The 20,377-nt window shown below is 31.8% G+C and overlaps 3 protein-coding genes and 1 long non-coding RNA gene across 8 annotated transcripts; 2 read left to right on the plus strand and 2 right to left on the minus strand.

Annotated features, from left to right (window-relative positions):
- Nucleotides 1–1,570: 1,570 nt before the first annotated feature.
- Nucleotides 1,571–3,610, minus strand: LOC101204969 (probable small nuclear ribonucleoprotein F). 3 transcript variants are annotated; one of them, XM_004145969.3, is made up of 6 exons: nucleotides 3,355–3,610; nucleotides 3,081–3,168; nucleotides 2,965–3,002; nucleotides 2,418–2,482; nucleotides 1,936–2,048; nucleotides 1,571–1,841 (listed from the first exon to the last, which is right to left on the minus strand). In XM_004145969.3, the coding sequence occupies exons 1-5, from the start codon at nucleotides 3,355–3,357 to the stop codon at nucleotides 1,979–1,981; spliced, it is 264 nt and encodes an 87-aa protein (XP_004146017.2). In that variant the 5' UTR covers nucleotides 3,358–3,610; the 3' UTR covers nucleotides 1,571–1,841; nucleotides 1,936–1,978. The 3 variants fall into 3 exon arrangements, with proteins under 3 accessions (XP_004146017.2, XP_011654028.1, XP_031739527.1); XM_011655726.2 differs by having other exon boundaries at nucleotides 1,572–2,048; XM_031883667.1 differs by having other exon boundaries at nucleotides 1,572–2,048; nucleotides 3,081–3,189; nucleotides 3,355–3,580.
- Nucleotides 3,611–6,045: 2,435 nt separating this feature from the next.
- LOC105435288 (zinc finger BED domain-containing protein RICESLEEPER 1) lies at nucleotides 6,046–13,299 on the minus strand. Of its 3 annotated transcripts, XM_031884044.1 has the most exons (6): nucleotides 13,187–13,299; nucleotides 12,662–13,005; nucleotides 12,298–12,364; nucleotides 8,929–9,016; nucleotides 6,636–8,631; nucleotides 6,046–6,555 (listed from the first exon to the last, which is right to left on the minus strand). In XM_031884044.1, the coding sequence occupies exons 5-6, from the start codon at nucleotides 8,599–8,601 to the stop codon at nucleotides 6,500–6,502; spliced, it is 2,022 nt and encodes a 673-aa protein (XP_031739904.1). In that variant the 5' UTR covers nucleotides 8,602–8,631; nucleotides 8,929–9,016; nucleotides 12,298–12,364; nucleotides 12,662–13,005; nucleotides 13,187–13,299; the 3' UTR covers nucleotides 6,046–6,499. The 3 variants fall into 3 exon arrangements, with proteins under 3 accessions (XP_031739904.1, XP_011654029.1, XP_031739905.1); XM_011655727.2 differs by lacking the exon at nucleotides 13,187–13,299 and having other exon boundaries at nucleotides 12,662–13,157; XM_031884045.1 differs by lacking the exons at nucleotides 8,929–9,016; nucleotides 13,187–13,299 and having other exon boundaries at nucleotides 12,662–13,158.
- Nucleotides 13,300–15,562: 2,263 nt separating this feature from the next.
- Nucleotides 15,563–16,225, plus strand: LOC101221318 (probable LRR receptor-like serine/threonine-protein kinase At1g07650). Its single transcript, XM_004146032.1, has 2 exons — nucleotides 15,563–15,643; nucleotides 15,869–16,225. The coding sequence occupies exons 1-2, from the start codon at nucleotides 15,563–15,565 to the stop codon at nucleotides 16,223–16,225; spliced, it is 438 nt and encodes a 145-aa protein (XP_004146080.1).
- A 1,570-nt stretch (nucleotides 16,226–17,795) lies between these two features.
- Nucleotides 17,796–19,530, plus strand: LOC105435289. Its single transcript, XR_969329.2, has 3 exons — nucleotides 17,796–18,060; nucleotides 18,609–18,689; nucleotides 19,289–19,530. It is a non-coding gene; the product is annotated as an uncharacterized LOC105435289 (long non-coding RNA).
- Nucleotides 19,531–20,377: the final 847 nt, after the last annotated feature.

The following is a 20,377-nucleotide window of genomic DNA, read 5'->3' on the forward strand; positions in this document are numbered from 1 at the left end:
AAATAAAATAACTTAGCCTTCTTACCGATAAAATGTGATTGGACAATGGGTGAATGCATAGAAATAGAAATAATTATATAGAATCTAGATGTATGTAAGTGATTTTTTTTTTCTTATACAAGAAGTAAAGAGAGTTTTTTTTTTAAGTACTTACAATGAAAAAATGAAAAGAAAAGTTTACAGTCCGTTATTTCAAACAATTATGGGTTGGTGGAATGGAACTTGGCCTTCCCACATGCTTTAGTTACCAACTAAAGATTATTTTATGGAACTATTATGTTAACGGTGTAGCCGTTTGATTTGAAGATTGCATTAGCTGTTGATAGAGATGGAGGAAAGTTGTCGATGTGTTCGAGTTATCGTGCTACTCAAAAGCTGAGTTTGAGTAGGATTACTTGATGAATTATCTCAGTCTAACTTTATATTGAAAAAAAAAAAAGATATAGTCTTCCTCAAGTTAGAAATGCAAATACACAAACAGTTCATTGTTTCAAACTTCAAGAGTAAGCTTGGACAGAAATGTTAATACTCTAATCACTATTGAAGAAGGAAGAATGAAGAATGTAGACAGAATTTTAGGGAAAGTATTTACAAACCAAAACCATGAATTCTATCCCCAAAAAAAAGAGTTGTTTGTGGCCGCTAAGAGACATCTTATTATTGTAGCTGCTAACTTACAGATCTAAATATTTTCGAGTACGATTAATTACGAGAAAAAAGTGTTGAAAATACAACCAAAATCCTACATCGGTAAGATAATGAGGAAATTGTAGTATATAATTGAAGACATCTATTATTGAGATATTTAGAAGGTCATTGTCACTAACATACAGAATTATTATCATCACATAAACAAATTAAACAAATCTATTATGATTATTGTTCGAAAGTCTAATTTTTATTCTCAAACTTTAAACTATAAACTACAATATTAGACATGGACATTTTTCTATCCTGCATTTGTTAGAATTAAATAACCTTAATTTTGAAGCAAGTAAAATCACTTGTCTAATTAAAATTACTCTCGAACACATTAATAAAAAGAAAAAGATATTATTTTCAAACATGCATTAAATTAGGTAAAAGTTAGTTTAATGTTTTAATGTACACTTGTAAATATGATTTTCATAACATGATTTTCATAGCATTAAAATTTCCACGGATGAATGTCAACTTTTGCATAGGACAAAATACAAGTGAGAAAACTCATGGAAGATCATTTCATTTTATTGTTTTATGTACTAAATTGTATTTGTTTAACTCATTTATTACTTTAGCATAATTCTCACCATTTTCAAAGAAATTTTATTTTTTAAAAAGGAAAATAAGTTTCATAATAATTTTCATCCAAAAAGATCAAAAACATTGTACAAAGACGCACTAAAAAAACAAACATCAAATACTTACCAATCGAAACCTTATTTGACACTGTTTCTATTTGAAGATTTCACACACAAGATTACTATTTATTTTTCAATTACAACTAATTGATCAGTATTGATTTAGAATCACAAGATTGCCATTTGCATCTACAAGAGTATCACAACGTATATCTATGGCACATATGGGAAAAACAAAAGTAGATAATACATTACTCATGCTATTAGATGAAGGTGACATGTAAATTTTGAAACTTGGCCAATCTAAGCAGTACAAGGTCACAAATATATTCCAACCCGTTGCATTCCACATGAACAAACTATAAAAGCTCAACTATTTCTTGTATAGAAAACTAAAGCAATTCAAGCTACCCGGAAACATAGATGTTACTTTGAGAGTCAAGAATACTTAATCTACCATTGTTGCAGGTTTGAAATCAACCAAAGAAGAAAGTTCCTGACCTTTGAGACAGCATAAACAGAGTATCAATAACAACAAGATACAGATTAAGCACAACAGAAGAAAGAAAAACTAGAAGACTGAAAATCTACATACTTCACTGTTACTGCGACAATGAAAAGCTGCTAAGATTTACATGCTAGTCACGCTCGGCATCTTCAATCTCTTCATCCTCTGGTACTCCTCGAAGATAAAGAACATTGTTACACCTACCAGGAAAAAACAGGAAAATTGTCATGTTTGATGTCAGATATCAGGGAAGAATTCTTCCATGAGTATGGCCAAGTCCACCATATGCACCAGACAAAGACCAAAAGACAACCTTGCAAATATGCTCAAATATAAAACTACAATATAATTAAGTATTTGAGGTATTTGAAACTTTCCCTCTCTTGAATATGCTCACTCAAGCCTTGACTACTAAATAATTCTCCGCTTTTCATTTTTCTTTTACTTGGGAAAGTATAATATACACTTGGCAGTGTAATGATGTTACTAATAGCATTCCTATCATATTACTACGTGAAAATAAGAATTGAGGCATTGGATACTGTCATTTCAATCAATGAGAAGGCTACCTGATCAATATTTCTCCAAGACTCCCAGTAAATTGCCCGTCGATATATTCCTCAGTATTGGCAAGCTACATTTAAAGAGTTGTAGAAATCAGCCACTGAAAGAGACTACGGACTTATTTGAAAACCAATTTCAAATAAATTTTCTAATTATCAAAACAAAAAATTCAGCAAAATGGTTGATTTTACTTCACATATTCTAATTTGTAATCATTAATGATCTAAATTTTAGAACAAATGAACTTACAAATCAGATTATTTCATAGCACTGTGAAATTAGAAAATGATAAATAGTTGTAAGAGAAAACTCTTAATACAAGCAGAACACATCAAATTAGAATCAGAGATGAAGAACATAGTATCCATCAACCCTACATTTGCACAATCTCTCAAGAAAAAAGACAATTACAGTAAATTTCCTTCTCGTAGTACACAATTTCATTAGACTCAAAAATAGTTCACGGATGGCTTAGCTATAAACTAAGTCCTGAAGCAGAGAAAGACCCAAGAAAAATATCTACATTAGTTTCAACTGAAGTAGAAAACACACCTGCAAGTTCATGTACGAGTCTACCGAGACAAGAAATCCTGAAATGTAGAGGAAAGTCAGTACAAACTCTAGCAGTCAAGAGAAATGAGGAAAACAAACGGCAGATAGAAGCAAACCTTTGTACTCCATTCCCCACTTGAGTTTCACAACCACAGTCTTTCCAGTCAAATTGTTCAAAAATGGCTTCGGGTTAACTGGTATGCTCTACATTGTCAAAACAACCATCTTAAAAATTAAACGTCATTTACGAATCAAGGAAAAATGGAGGGGTTGGAGAACTCAAACAACCAAAACTCCGTGAAATCAACAGAAAAATCCATCCAATAATCTAATACGACATAAGGGTACATTAACAATAACCATTGTTCCAGATCGAAAATTGTTGCTTACCATGGTTCCGAAAATGTTACAAGGGAAGACTCCTGGTCGCCGTGGGTTGACCGCCGAAACTCGGCAGAGGAAGAAGAAAAGGATGGGGAAGGGATTGGTCGGCGACTGCACTGAAACGATCAGAGGGCTGCGGCTAATGCACAGTCGAAGACACAAGGGAGGGAAAGGGAGAGAGGTTTAGGGTTTTTTTCTTTCTTTTCTTTATTCTAATTTCTCTTCATTTCTGTCCGGTGAAAACGGTTCAACCAAACCGAACCAAACATACACACACATATATATATATATGCTAAATTAATCCCTAATCACTCTATTGTTCCAAATTTTTGTTTCTTACCAGGTCGGTCTCTTTTAAATGGTACAAATTTTCATTATACATCACCAACACTAATATTTAAATCATTCTGGTATGAAATTAAAAAAAAAATGTACACGAATAGATTGAAATGTATCGTAAAAGATAAACCATAATATTGTAACTTTTAAAAGATATGAGGTATTTATGAAACACAAATTACAGAATTTAAGGACATATTTTTAGTAATGCAACCTAAAAATCCGATGTTAGTCTTGGAAAACAAGTTCTTTATCGTGACCAGATTCTACTGATTCAGCAAATATATTAGTCTTTAAACAATCATTTTATCGTTTTAATCCTAAAAGACTATAAACTTCCTTTTAAGTGTATAACCTCTCAAGGTTTTTTATTTTTTAAAAAATGACCTCTCAATGTTTTGTAGTTTTGTTTCACTAATCAGTGCTTAGAAGTTTATTTTTTATATAAAAAAAAATAATGATGAGTGACTAATCCCTAGAACTTGTTTGAATTGACTTTTTAAACATTTAAAATAGAGGTTTATTAGTGTAAAATATGTATTTTCAAGCACATGAAAAGTCGATCCAAACATATTTTTTAGTTGAACTACCTGAAGGCATATGCAACATAGATAAATTTTGTCAAATTTTTTATTTATATTATTTGGTTTGAATAATACGAATTTGACATAAGATTGGAAATGAAAAATAACCTTAAAAGTATATTATTTTGTTTTAGGTTTATTTACTACGAAAATAAAAAAATTATAGTTGATAATCATTGAAATATAAATTTTTACTGTGAATAAATATACTTTTTTAAGCAAAAATCATGTAGTAAAATTATCGTAACGACAAATAGTTGAAAATATTTATAAAGTATATCAAAATTTTAGATTTTATAAATAAACATTTGTTTTATTAATTACGTTCATAAGAATCTAAAGTTTTACTATATTATATAAATACGTTGGTTTATATTGTTATATTTGAAAATGACTTTAATATGTCATTTTAAAATAATAAAAAATATATAGATGAAAAAATAATCTATGGATATAATTAAAATAAGTGGGATAGAAATTAAAAGTTATATATTAATTAAAATTTATAAAGAAATAAGATAATGAAATATTTAAAAAAAAATTATATTATATATTTTTAAAATTGAAGAAGAACCATACAAAGTGAAAGCTTTAAAATACAAGATCTTATTTTGTGGGAAACAACCCAAAAATTCATAAAACTAAGAGAGACTTCCAAACAATTTTGTTGTTTTGGATTATATTTAGTGTATTTCAAATAGGTTATTGATAAATGGTTTATTTCTTATTTAAAATTTATAGATTTATTTACTATACGATCTAAAATCTTCATACATTTTAGTTTATTTTACTATTTGTTAAAAGAGTCCTTGAAAATATAAAAATAATGAGCATAATAAAGAAAAAATTTAATACAGAAAATGAAACCCTTAATTTGGGTTGACTGGCAACAATAAAGTAAAAAAAAATGAAAAATGGATATTACGACTTTTTTTGTTTTTAAAATATTTTTTCTAGAGAAAAACTTTCCGAAAGGTAAAAGAAAAAATGAAACAGACGAATTACACTTATCACCTAAACTAATATATTTTTTATGGAATAAAATAATTTTTAGAAAAGAAAAAAAAAAACCTTCCTTGTGATTCTCTTTTATCTTCAAATCCTCAAACTATATATATATATATAAATTAAAGTTGATTTCTTAAACAGAAAAATGTTGAACATATTCAATTAAACTTGTTTAGAACTTCTTAACATAAATAAATAAATAAATATATATATCATTAAGACTTGAAAGGTTTAAAATGTTAAATAATAAACATATTCAATTAAATTTCTTCTAATTTGAATACAGTACGAAAAATAAAATCAGTGATTCAGTCAAATGTCAAGAACTATACACATAGTTCCAAATTTTGACACAAACAAACATATATCAAAATAAAACAATTTGAAAACACAAATTTGATGATAAAAGTGTACTAAAAAAGAGTATAAATAGATGAAATATTCTTTTGTCATGACATCTTGAAAAAAAGAACCTCAAAAACAAAAAAAAACAAAAAATAATAGACACCAACTTTTTAGTTCTAAATTGTATATAAGAATGACATAAGTTTTTCAAATGGTATATTTCAAAATGTCACAAGAAACAAATCTAGATACATCGGGATGACATACCATACTTGAAAAAGAAAAAAAAAAGAAGATGAAATACCTTAATTATCAAATGACTTTAAAATAGTCATAGTAATTAAAGTGAGGCACATAGAATAATACAAAGTATATATATATATATTACACAGTACATTCAGAAGCAATATTCATTCTCATGTACCACCATAGCTTATGAAATTATTTAATTCGTGGGATATAAATGGTTTCATAAAAACATTATTAAAAATTATCCCCTTAACCTCGTTTCTCTGCACAACCCATTAAAGAAATCTTAACATCTCATCCAACAAACATGAACAGGCCAAGATCATGCAACATTGGACCTTTCTAAACGGCCATCCTTACCCATAAGACACCACTGATCTGAAAATCTACAATTCTTATTACCAGCAAATCAAAAGATACAAATACTTGCCCATTATCTTATTTATAGACAGAAATTCAGAAGAAACAAAACTCTACCATGCACAGCATAGCTCATTTGAACAAGGCTATGGCGTCAAGCAATCAGAAGCCATTGTATACACTAACAGATCCATCAACCTAAACAATGTAGTGAGGTAGAAATTGAGTAAGAAATTTACATGACGCCAGGCACCTATTATGTACAGTTAATTGGTTTCAAGCAGAAGCGGTATGTACGAAGCGGTAGACAATGGTCTTGGATCTGATATGAAACAAAATCAAATAAACAGTTGCAAGTAAAAGAAGAAAAACGTATTGAGGTAGAATCCATTAAAAACATACCTTCAAGTTCAATACAAAGCCAATCTTGTGCGCATATTAAAGCTTGACGAGTATCGGGACTTAGGGAACTTCGATAGCGGTCGAGAACTCGACCTGTGGTGCAAAATGCGAACTCAGGTACAATACTTGACATTGGAGTCCCGATAACATCACGAGCCATCATGGACAAGATCGGGTACCTCGGTGTGTGTACATTCCACCAGTTTAATATATTGAAATCACAGTTTCGAGGAAACACTGGTTCCTCTAAATATTTGTCCAAGTCAGACATCACACTTTGACTTTGGGAAGTCTCATGAAGAAACTTGTCAAAGCCTTTTAGCCTGTCTCTAGACTCATTGCCCGTCCCAGGTAAACCACTTCCATGCAAAGTTGAACCTTGAACAACCATCGAAAAGCAAATTGAATATTGATCATAAAGCTCCTTGATACCATCAGAAACTTCCTTGATACGATCCAAGGCCATACTACCGTAAATCTGCGAATAGTAGTACTCGACCAATTTCATTTTGAACCTTGGATCTAGAACTGCTGCAACTGCCAAAGCCAGACTGCATTTGCTCCAATATTTATCATACTTAGCCTTTATTTTCGATGCAAGGGAGTTGAGAAAACTATCCGAGCTTTTACACCACTCTATTAATTGAATGTGAACATCACACATCTCAGGAAAATATATATTTGCCGTAGGAGATTTGTTGCTTGAGAAGATGTTCACAATTTCGACAAAAAGTTTCAAATAGTCAGCAACGCTAGTTGTCCATTCCCACTCTAAAGCAGTAAGAGCTGATGCATAATGAGAATCATGCTTTTGAAGAAGACTAAATGCACCCTTGTATTCCACAGCTGTCTCGAGCATAAAATATGTTAAATTCCATTGACCAGGATTGTCAGGGACCAATATCTTCTGACTGGTGATTCCAACTTGATGAGCCATCTCATTGAACCTAGCTTGAGTGACTTGTGAACTTCTAATATATTTAAAACTCCCTCGGATCTTTTGATTAACCTCTCGCATAGCTTCTATCACGTCTTTAGCGATTGCATTTATGGTATGTGCGGCAGAACATACATCAAATAACCTAACATTACTCAAAAGAGATCTTTGCTTCGAGATGTGTTCCTCAATTCTTCTAATTATCTCGTAATTGGTTGAAAAATCATCAAATGTCAGTGCAAATAGCTTACAGTCAATGCCCCAATCCACCAGGCATTTAATAATCACGTCCGACAGCATATCCTCTGTATGAGAAGAATCAAGTGTGATAAAATTCAAAAGCTTCTTTTGTAATTTCCAATCCTCGTCAATATAATGTGCAGTCAAGCATAAATAATCAATATTTTCTGATGAAGACCACATTTCAACCGAAACGTTAATTCTACCCGGCAATCTATTAATAATTTCGAAAATCTTCAGTTTCTCCTTCTGATAGATTTCCATACAAGAAATCTCAACAGTGCTATTGGGCAATACCTCAAACAATGGTTGAACGTTTTTGACAAAAACTTTAAACCCTACATGCTCAACAATAGACAATGGGTAACCATGCAATATGATCATACGAGCAAGATCATTCTGACTCCGCTCCTGATCAAACTTGCTACTTGCAATGGTGACTACTTCATCCCTTCTCTGATTCGGATCATATTTCACAATTGCTGATTTAAACTCATCTTTTCTTTGCCCCTCATCAAAGCCGATGTTTGCAAGACCACTTGAACTATCCTTTTTTAACCTCTTGGCCGCAAGTAGTTGAGAAACATCGTAATTGGATCTTTTTAGACATCGCATCAAGTGGTTTCTTAGATGGGTGGTTCCGCTATTACTTGAGCCACTAAGTTTCTTGTTGCAATGGACGCAAACGGCATAACAAATATCAGCCTTTCTAACCCTCTCAAAATGATTCCAAACTACCGAAGTCAACCTCTTTGGTTTCTTGACCGATGAGTCGTTGGACATTTCCATAAATAAACCAAATTCTGTACAAGGTATGAACTGCAAACGCAAAGTAAAAATGATAACAAAGTGAATGGAAACAATTTATTTTAAACACTTTTTATATAGCTGACACAAAAGGGACTAGATTCTCAATTGTTCCATTTATAAAACAATGTAAAGATTAAAAGTTTTCAGATTATGATTCATAGAGAAATGGAATGCAGATAACAAGAACATACAAAACAACGAAAACTCTAAAAAACATTACAAATAAATAAGTCAAAGAATGGAAGGCAACTGAACTATAGACTACATGAATGAAAGGAATAGGATCAAGGGTGAAAAAGTGCTTACGATCTTAAGACTCAACCATTGTTTGGGTCAAACCTTCAACTCATCATAATTGTTAGTTTGTTACATACTTCAGAATGCCCTTTTTCATCTATCAAGAGAGAGAGAGAGAGAGAGAGAGAGAGAGAGAGAGGAGAGATTATGAGAAATTGTACAATAAATAATTGGTGTAACCGTAAAAACCAATTATCAGTCAATTCACATTAGCAAGCACCCAATAGAAAATTATCATGAAGTTGATGAGATAGATGGCCAGTGTCTAACAGTATCTACTACAAGAGAGGTTACAGCTAAAATACCATGTTGTCCTAGCAGTTTCACGAGGAAAATGAAGCAGAATTGTGATGGCAAACAGTATCAAAGCAAGAGAATCAACTAAAAACATCAAATCAATTCATGAAAGAAGAATCACATATCCTGAAAGAACCAACATTAGATAAATTCCAAGATGACAAATTCATCTCGAATTCCCTCCAAAAACATAAATTGAAGGAACATAAACACCATAAATTACATAAAAAGACAGAAACCCAACAAAAGAAGAAGCACAAAAAAGCTAAGTAGAACCACAATTGAATCATAATTTGAACTGGGTATTACAAAAAATTGTTGAATTGAAATTTCTTCCTTGGGAAATAGTGGAGTCAGATTGGATAGTTTGACAGGGTTAGGACATAAAAAGAAAGAATTCCACATATGGATTTAGGGAGAACGAAACCAAAACCAAACTGATGAGTCAGGTTCAGATCCGATAATCCTGAAACCCAAAAGGCTGAATTGTGCATTTCAGGTGAGGTCAACGATCACAAGAGTTAATTGTTAGCCAAATAAAGTGGCAATGAGAAACGAAAAGTGGGGGGAAAATGAATCTTGTAAAGAGAATCGAGCCAGATTTTGAATCTGTCACTTTATTCAGATCCAGATCTGAATGTGTCACTATTTTTGCTTTGGTGGCCCAGGGTTGGGCTGTGACTTTCTGTTGGTTCAGGTTCGAAATAGTGAAATCATCAAAGATTATACGGCTTTATATTCACTCATCTGTACAAGTTTTTCCCTGCATAAGGATATCTCTAGCATATTTTGTACGAAGTTAAGAAAGCATAAAGTTACATGGTAGATTTGAGAAGATGGAAAAATGGCTAGGTTTAGTATTAATTCTAATCCAAAAATTAAAGATTTTGATTAATAAAACTGATATTTTATTAATCCAAAACCTTATGGTTTATTAGTGATAGACCAATATTTGCAACATAGTCTAAGAGTGATAGACTTCAAACAGATTTTGCTATCTTTGCAAGTTTTTTAAAATGTTGCTATATACTTAATTATTTTGAATTTAATTGCTATATTTGCAACTATACCTATTTGAAATGGGAAGGTAGTAAAAAGTTTGCTCTTCCTTTTGGGAGAGCACGATTATCCGAGTCCATCCGTCCTACTAAATGGCAACAGCGATGAGCGTGTGTGGGGAAAGTTTCTATTTTCCCCACAGCCACAATTTGGAAACTTCCAGTCAAGCTTTTGTATATAAAGCCCTTTGGCAAAACAAAATCTTCCAATTTGTGCACTTTCAGCAACATGCATCCTTGCCTCAACTCTTCACAGAATCTGTTCAAGTAAAAATTTGTTGAGAAGTGAAGCAACTTATCTCTTCTAGTTATGTCACAAAACTCTTAAGGACCCTCATACAACTAAGAACTACTAGGGTGCACGTGCACCGAACAAGCACTTTAGGCACGTTTTTTTTCCAAACACCTTTCTTAAGTTGCAGTCCTTTAGCAAATCAAGTGACTTTTTGTACAATCACACTGAAATCACCAGCGAGTGTACACCTCTACCTCACTTAGGCAATTAACCAAAACTTAGGTCCTCTTGTTCGGGCACCATTAATTCATAGACTCAAACTAAGCAACACAAAACGTCGAGCCAACAACGCTGAAATGTCTTCTGATGCCAACTTAAATTAATGACCCAACACTGAACACTTTCAGAAATAAACCATGAGATGACACCACAATTCCACACTTGATTATCTTTTTCCAAGGCGAGGAGCTAAACCTGCGCCTAGCCTAGGTGCACCTAGACATGCGCCTGAGAGGGCTTTTTAGAACACTGATCTCTACAACTTCAAGCAACCAAAGCTACAACTTCAAAGCCACAAGTGTGGTAATCAGAATTTAGCTGTCTTGAGGCATAAGGAACAACCTTTCGAGGCCACAAAAGCACACAATTAAACTATCATCTCAAAACATTACTTAAGATCACAAATCATGTGTCTCTAATAGGAACAGTTAACCAGATCGATAACCAGTCTCTTCTTTAACTCTTGAAGAATTACTCACAATCACTTAACCACCGGAGATACACACCCTTCACAGTCAACTGCGTCAAAGAACCGACGATCTTGGAGAAACATCTCACAAAACTTCAACAGTTAAACCTAGAAGCTTCAAATTATCAGTTGATCGCGAGAAACACATACATAACTACTTCAACTTTGCTTGAATTTACAATAAATTCTTCTTTTCTTCTTTTGCCAACCAACAGTCATAGAGGCACAATGTTCTTTGGTTAAAATCTTACTCTACTGAAACTTAAATTGTGCAAAGTAAAATATATCCTCAATATGCAAAAGTTATGTCTCAAAAATTATAATCCTAGCATAGATCTACCCTTTTCATTCTTTTAGCTTAGCGAAAAGAAAGCCATCTATCACTTAAACACCAAAACTTAAACCTCATGAAGGTAATGAGTGGATACTAATCATTTAAAAAGGTTTATGCCAGAATATTAAGTTTACGTTCTTTTAGCTTAGCAAAAAGAAAGCCATGCTATCAATTAGTCCACCAAAACTTAAACTTCATGCAGGTACTAAGCGGATGCTAATACTTTAAAAAGGTTTATGCCAGAATATTAAGTTTGGAATAGCCAAAAGGCCATGGATTTCTTTCCGGATAGCCCCAATCAATTATCCAAAAACATTTGAAACAAAAATGTAGTTTCAAATAGCAATTTTAGCAGCTTAACTTATCAAATTGAATCATTCAAACCTTTCAAAAGTTTTCAGAAGCCAAAGCCAAAACATAAACACTTTCAATTTAAATCAGTTGAAACACTTCCAAGTTCCAACCATCATTCAAAACAATCATTTACTTTTATTTGACAAAATCATCTGAAAATATACAAAATATTTTCAGTCAATTCTTCAATCACATAAAACATGTTTTCTAATAGGAAATCATTGAATACATCCAAAACAAATTCATTCAGTTTCCGAAGTCTGTAAACACACTTGCAACCATTTAAATCATAACAGTCAAAACATGTTTTTATCATAATTAAAATCGCAGAAGGGCTTTGGAAATTACTTACCTCGAAGACCCTACCATTCTCAATCTGAAAATCCACTTCCTTGAACGAACATTAACTTTTAGAAACCCTAAACAATAAACATAATCTTGAAGTGTTAGAACTTAGTTCCAAAACCTTAATCCAACATAAATAATCTTAACCAAAATACCACCATAAACCTTAATTAGTCACTACAAATTAACCCAAAACTATAACCAACAACCTTTCGCGAATCGAAGACTGAACTAAGACTTAAATCAAGTCCGAACCAGTCTGAAATGTGATCAAACTTGCTAAATCTTAATCAAATCTTTAGAAATCTACCAAACATCATGTTAAATAAGTTCTGAGAGTTCAGAAAAGGAAATTAAGCAATAGTCCTTACCGAACCATTCCGAAAAGGATCCCAACCTTCCTGGTTGGTGCATGAAAACGTCCGAACTTGTAGATCTGGACACTAAACGTTATGGACAAACTGATTTGGAGCCAAACGAAGTGTGGGTAACGGCCAAAAGTATACCCCCGGTCAAAAACGCTGTTTCCAGACACCCAGCCGTCGAAAGCGTGGTGCACAATTTTCTCGAACTGGGTGTTCACATCGCAGGCTAACTCTGCCGTCAAACGTGGAGCAAACGCAGGTCGGTCTGAATCGTCTGATACGCGAGAACAGTTCGTCGGTGAGTTCGTGGTCGACGCTGCTGCTAGTGAGTTTGTTGTATAGACGCCGGCCTGAAGATGATGAAGATGACGGAGATTAGGGCACCACCATTTTCATTTTTCCTTTCTTTTTTTTCTTTCTCTATTACCTTTAATTCCTTAGTTCTCAAATTTACATTTTCAAAATTCCAAAATACATAAAAATGTAACCAAATTTCAAAATATAACAAAGTAAAAAGTACATGAAATTGACATTAATTTTAAATATTTCAGATTTGTTAGGGTCGCTTTTGAATTTCTGTCCATATCCGATTTCTTCCAACTTTCTTTTCATCTCCTTCGTAGCAGCAGTTAGCATCGACGTTTTCCTTCTCTTCTTGTGCGTAGTTTCTTTTATACTTTTTTGAAATTATGATTATGGTTCTATAATAATAATAATAATTATTTATTATTATATTTTCGTTGTTATTATCTTCGTTTTCTATCGATCATCAATGTTGTATTATTTTTTTTAATGTGTCATAGACAGAGATGAAATACGTGATCATTTATAATAAAATTTTTAAAAACCATTGTTTATCATGAACTACATGACTGTGTATCATAAACTACATGAATTGTGTATCATGATTTACACGATCGTTTACTAGGGTTTTTCAAAACCATCGTTTAACATGAATTACTTGATCGTGTATCTTAAACTGCTCACAATCATGCATCATTCTCTACACAATTGTTTACTATGATTTTTTCAAAACCATCATGTATCATTTCCTACATGATCATGTATCATAAGTATTAAGAAAAATAATTACACATGTGCGTGTGGCAGGTGTTAATACTACCTACACAATCGTGTATCATTTTCTACACGATCAAGTATCATGATCGTTTAGAACAAAGAATTACTCACGCGTGCTTGGCTGATTAATCGTGTGTTGACTATGACATTTTTTTGTATTTTTCATTGTGGACACGTGAACTTTTTCCGTTTTCAAAATTGTTTTACACAGACGGTGTAAACATTTTGTCGGTTTGTTATATTTTTTAAAAAAACTCATTTTTCAAAATATAACAAAAACAAAAATAAAATATAGGCAAATATATCAAATTTTTTGTACTTTTTGTATAGGCGTTTCCAAAAATTGTAAAAAATTAAACTAAAATATTACAAAAAAATTATTATATCATTTATGGACACTGATAAACTTTTATTAATATCAATGTCATTGACAGAAACATATTAATGCCTATTAATGTCTATCATAGACATATTTAAAATTTTGTTATTTGTAAATATTTTGACAAATTTGTCATTTTTATATTTTTTCTACTATATTTTATAGATTAGTTTTATTTATTTATTCTATCTACAAGAATTTCTCAATAAAAAACATAATCTCCATTTAAAATTTTAAACTTCTTTCGATATATTTAAATGATTGTAAATAATAAAAACTAAAATATTTATAAAAATAAAACAAAATTTTAGATTTTATCCGCAATAAATCAAAATCTAAAATTGTACTATATTTTATAATTCTTTTCATGCTATATGCGAAAATGGCACTTTAAATAATATACTAAGCTTTCCCATCTTTTCTTTCAAGAATAAAGTTGTTTTGTATTTTTAAATCATTTATATATTATATACATATGTGTAAGTTAACAAATTTTACTCAAGTTTTACCCTATAAACAAATTTTTGCATATTCATTAAATCAATACTCTCAACCATAGATGTATATTCGTTCAAACTCAACCATCAATTTCGAGTACATAAAATTTCGTTTTATTAATTTTTTACAATCTAAAGTTTGAGCGTTTCTACTGTAATTTGAACTTAGAATAGTTTATACCTATCATATGTACGTACCATGTATATATGTCACTCTCAAAAAACGTCTATATATCTAATTAAATGGAAGATGTTGACAAGACATTCTTTAAAAGCATAAAAGCTTAAAGCCAAGTTTTCACATAAATAAGTATTTTACTGGAATTAAGAAATATGTCACATATATGAGAATTCTTCTTTTATCTACTAAAAAAAACTTTTATCATTTTTTGTTCTTTAAAGCGACTATATCTTGTGATTTTTCATTCACATGCATGACAAACTAACGGTGTTCAACAACTTTAAGACAAATATTCATTATTTTTGAAAGTATGAAAATTTTAAAGTTTACTCATGCATAGCTAAATTGCTCAATACATCCTAATACTTCAAGTAGATTAGAAGAGATCGAATTCGCCTTAAAGAATGATAAAGTGAGTCTAGACAACTAAGCAGTAATTCAGTTATTGTCGAATGCGAATAAGGAAAAGAACTTTCATCTATAAGTAAAACCAAGTCACATAGTCACCATGGAAGATGAGAATATTTAGCTCAATTGGATATTAGGGAACGTGAGATTTCAAAACCAATTGTCATGTTGGTTCTTACGAACTCACGTTTGAACATCGATTTTACTATGAGATCACCAAATATGGCATTGACAATAAAATTTATATAATTATTTTTTGTTATAGGTTTGTTTTCTATTTCATATTTGGCTCTGAGCTATTGTGAAAGAAGGATAGCGCAACATGTTAGAAACAATACATTTTTGCATACTCCAATAGGTATATGGCACCAGAATATGCAACAAGAGGCTATTTAACATATAAAGCAAATGTTTACAACTTTGGTATTGTGGCATTGGAAATCGTTAGTGGAAGGAGCAACACTATACATCACAATACATCACAATACATCGGTCAAAGAATAAGTGCCTTTATCTTCTTGATTAGGTAACTTGATTTCATTTCTGTACCAATATATCTTGTTTTGCTTGATTATTTTTCTACTGACCATATAAGGAAAACAAAAGGAATGTTTCTTCTTACACTTTAATTTATGCTACTTACACTTTAATTTATGCTATGTTGCCAGGCTCTTACGATGAAGGAGAAAGATAGTTTAATGGAGCTAGTTGATCCAAAGTTGGGCTTAAACTTCAACGAGGAAGAGGCAATGAAAATGATGAATATTGCTTTTCTTTTCCCCAATGTGTCTCCCTCGGCCATACCTACAATGTCCTTTGTGGTGGGCATGCTGGAAGGTAAGGTTGTTGTCAAGGAGTTAGTTTCAGATTCTGATGACATGAGAAAGGAGATGAGGGCAATGTGGACTCTTATTCAGCAGAATGAAACGGTAATCGAGGACGAGAATGAGAATGAAACTGAGAGCCTATCATTCGTAAACATGCGATCAACCAGTTCTTCGACATCAATGAAGAACAAAAACTAGACTTGGTTGCATCTGTAATGGTATAAGATATGTTTAAGCTTTAATCTTGTGATGCATTTCAAATAGTCAATGTAAGAAGGTAAAATGGTAAACTAGTTTTCAAAGTTTTAGATCTTGATATAGACGAAAATGTCATTTTCAACTTTATGAAAATATTGATGTCAATAGATATTTTTTAATAGAGAGTGTAAATATAACAAAGTTTTAGAAGATACTTGAATTAACAAATACTTGTTTTAGTATTTAACTCTTGGAGTCAGTACTAGTGTTGGGTGTACATTATGTAACTTTCCGATATTTACTTCAAAAGCTGTGTCAAAGGACCTGCGATGTACAAATTTCCTATAGTATACAGTGAGTTTGAAAAAGCCTCAAACTTCTTGAACACTAGTGGGAGTTGGTCATTCCCTAATTGCTCTTATTTTCTCCGAATCAACTTCAACACCTTTCTCATATATGAAGTGTCCCAAGTAGCCTATTTTGCCTTTGGCAAAACTGCACTTAGCCAAATTGGCATACAATTCATTCTCATGTAGAGTCTCCAAAACTACTTCCAAATGTTGCACATGTTCTTCTACTCCCCTACTGTACACCAAAATGTCATCGAAAAACACTAACACAAAATGCCTCATATGGCTTAAAGATATGGTTCATCAAGGCTTGAAAAGTAGATGGTGCATTGGTGCCCAAACGACATGACCAAGAACTCATAGTGCCGCTCATGTGTACAAAAGGTCGTCTTCTCCACGTCTCCTGGGTGCATTTTGATATGATGATAACCATCCTTTGAATCAATCTTAGGAACATTGTTCAGTAGCATTCACACATCACCAATGGCTAGCTAATTTCCAGCTACTCGCTCTTCCTAATTGAGAGATCATTAAGGCATTTCTATAATGACAATTATGTTATTCTTTCCTTCCTTGGTAACTCTGTAAGGAAACTACTCTCGACTTTTTTCCATTTTTCCATTTTTCCATTTCTCTACCTGCAGTATTTTAAGCGAGTGTATGAGAATAAAGTGATTTTCTCTCAGCAATTCTCTAAACTCTTTACCACATTGCACGAATCTTTTTTGACCATTTTAAAATCGATCCCAAACATGGCCCAAGTAGAAGTGTCAACTATAAGACTGAAAACAATATTGTTTTTCTATCATGACAGATATTTGATCTTTGAGCATCACAACAATAAGTTTTTAACATAATAACTGCAAGTTCACCAATGAAATTTACATCCATTATTAAATTACCTTGATGGAGTGTGTTTTCCGTCCAAGGCAACCTTGCCACCGTAGAATTCCAATAATTGAAACTATGACAAGGGCGATTGCAGCCACAATTATTCCAAGTATTGCACCTACTGGTAAGTGTTTTCGACCTTTTGATGGAGGCTCAAACTCCGCTTCAATTGGAAAAATTAAATTGCGTTTTTGGAAGAAAAAAATGAAAATTTTTGAATAACACGTTCGACCGTAGTTATTTGATGTCATACAGAAAACACAAAATAATTTTTTATTTTTTATTAAAACAAAAAAGTATAAATTAAAATTACAAATTTATAAAATATTTTTCCCAAATTTAAAACCCTTCATTCTCAAATCGTTCTTTGAAGAAGTCATCTCTAATCCAACCATCTTCCGGCCCCGTCACCACCAGCACCTCCTCGTGGCCGTCTGTTCACTCTGGTGCTGCCATTACCGAACAATGAAACATCCTCTGCCTCAACCTTTTCAATTTGTGTCCGTCATCTTCGAACTGCCACAATCTCTTCAAAGTTCAAACAGTAGTCGTCACTCTTCAAAGTTTAAATCGTGGTCGTCACCTCCTTTGCCGGTAAACTTCTATTCCTTCTCTCTTTCTCTCTCTGTGACGTTGTTCTCTCTAACTCTTTCTTGCAACTCCATGGGCCAAATACTTGGTGTGTTTCTAATTTTTTTGTTTTGTTTTTTGATCTTGAGTTCTTCCCTTTTCTCTTCTCTTTTTTGATTTTTTTGTTCTTTTGTATTGCTGGATAAGTAAAATCCTTAAAAATTGTATCCAAAAATCCATTTTCATCCATTTTTCTAAAGGAAATGGTAGATTTCTGTTGAAATTTCTGATTGAAATTTCTGACTGTGGATGAATTTTAGTTAAAAAATAACAAGAATAGTTTTAAATTGTATCTTTTATTTTTTTATATTTGATGAGGTCTCTTTAATATCAAATATTTTGAATTCCTTACAATTTCTATATGCTTGAGCCTGAGCAGAATGAATATCCAGAGTTGGAGAGATTTTGATATATTCTTCTTTCCTTGCCCCATCTCTGATTCACTATCAGCTATTTTATCTTTATCATTAGTGTTTGAGCTGTAATTTTTTGTCTGTGATTTTTTTTTATAGGTATGCATTCAAATGTCACAGAAAATCAGAGGCTGGAAGGGGCATAGTCTATCCCGTCACTGCCATTGCATTCCATCCTATGTGAGTTTATGGTTTATTTTGAGTAATTTATTTAGCTTGAGTGAGCATGTATAGGCACTATATTGCACTAAGAGTGTGCTAGTGCAATGTAGCATAGGTTTTGTGGTTTTGGTCTTCACTCCCTTCTTCAATGAAAGTGTCTCTTAGAAAAGGGGCAAACATTGTCACATTTAGTTTATGTTGCTATATATTTTGACTAGGTAAAATTTTACTATGTTAGTCTTGTGCTTGCAATTAATCAATTTGTATGCTAAAGAAGTTTTAACACAAACAACCTTTTACTTTGCTACCATATTTTGATCAATGATCTATTTGGCACGCTAGTTATTCTCCTATAATCTCACTATTGTTTTTTATTTTTCAATCTTAAATCAATTAGAGTATTAACTTATGACCTATTGGCTAAAGACATATGTTATGTGTGTGTCATTTTCATAGTTTTTGAATGTGTTGGGAGGGGGCTGGACTGAAGGGTTGAGATGTTCTAGTCATACTCTAAAATGAGATTTTGTTTTCTTACTAAGTTTGGAAGAATCTATTGGAGCAATGAATCCAACTTGGAGCAATTAATTGATATGACATTTTTTGGTTTTTTTTAGAAATAAAGGATTCGACCATTGTTCAAGCAACAAAGAATATTTTCAAAGGTGAAGGATTACCGGTTGGTTGTTTATGCTTGTACAGAAAATCATGTTATATTTATTATGATGGTATTTACAGTACTAGTTTTGACTAAGGGTTGTAATTCCATACTTGTAAATTGTACAAACATGATCGAAAATGTACGAATATTACAAAGTGTATTAATAAAAGAAATTGTTTTGCTTAAAGTATTACTATACTTACTCGAGAATTTATTTCATGTTCAATATATTTTTATTTGGTATTTATAAAAGGAATTTCAAATAGATTTCACTACGGTTTTAAAGTATTTCAAGTTTAAAGACTTTCGTTGTTAAATGTTTCATGTTTTCAAGTCAAGGGTCAGTTGGAGTTGTTTCAAAGGTGAATGACTTCGACGGACATCACGCCATACCTCGGATCAAGCAAGCAGGTGTCCAGAATGGAGTGTGACATACATAATATAATATAGACATGTTTAAGATTAGAAAGTTTATATAATATAGCACATTTCTCTGTATTTATTAGAACTAAAATTGTAAATAATATAAAGATAACAAATAAGTAAATAACTTAGATAAAACAAACTTCATACTTGGTTGAACAATAAATGAAAGATCTAAGGTATTCCAATAATAACACTTTCTTTTAAGACTAATAAAGGATGCTTTGAAATTTGTATCACATGATGAGTACTAAGAAATTTTCCCATGGAGTGGTCGTTAAAATTAAGTTTTTGTATAATGTCTTTAATATTATTCCTTTGATTTTAGGGTGAATCATTTGAAACAAAAAAATTGATAAGATTGAAACATATAGTGTAAGATAATAAGAAACATATAATCATATAAAAGTTAGTGCGAAAATAGACTATATAAATAAATTAAAATATTTATAAGCTATAGCAACATTTTGGATTCTATCAATGATATAAACGAATAGACTTCTATCAAATGCTACTGATAAAAGTATATTAGTGTTTATCAAGGTCTATTATTGATCAAATATGAAAATTTTGTTGTAAATATTTTATCAAATTTGTTATTTTTGACAATTCTCCTTGTAAT

Source organism: Cucumis sativus, chromosome 4, assembly GCF_000004075.3.
Source record: "Cucumis sativus cultivar 9930 chromosome 4, Cucumber_9930_V3, whole genome shotgun sequence".
NCBI classification, from domain to species: domain Eukaryota; kingdom Viridiplantae; phylum Streptophyta; class Magnoliopsida; order Cucurbitales; family Cucurbitaceae; genus Cucumis; species Cucumis sativus.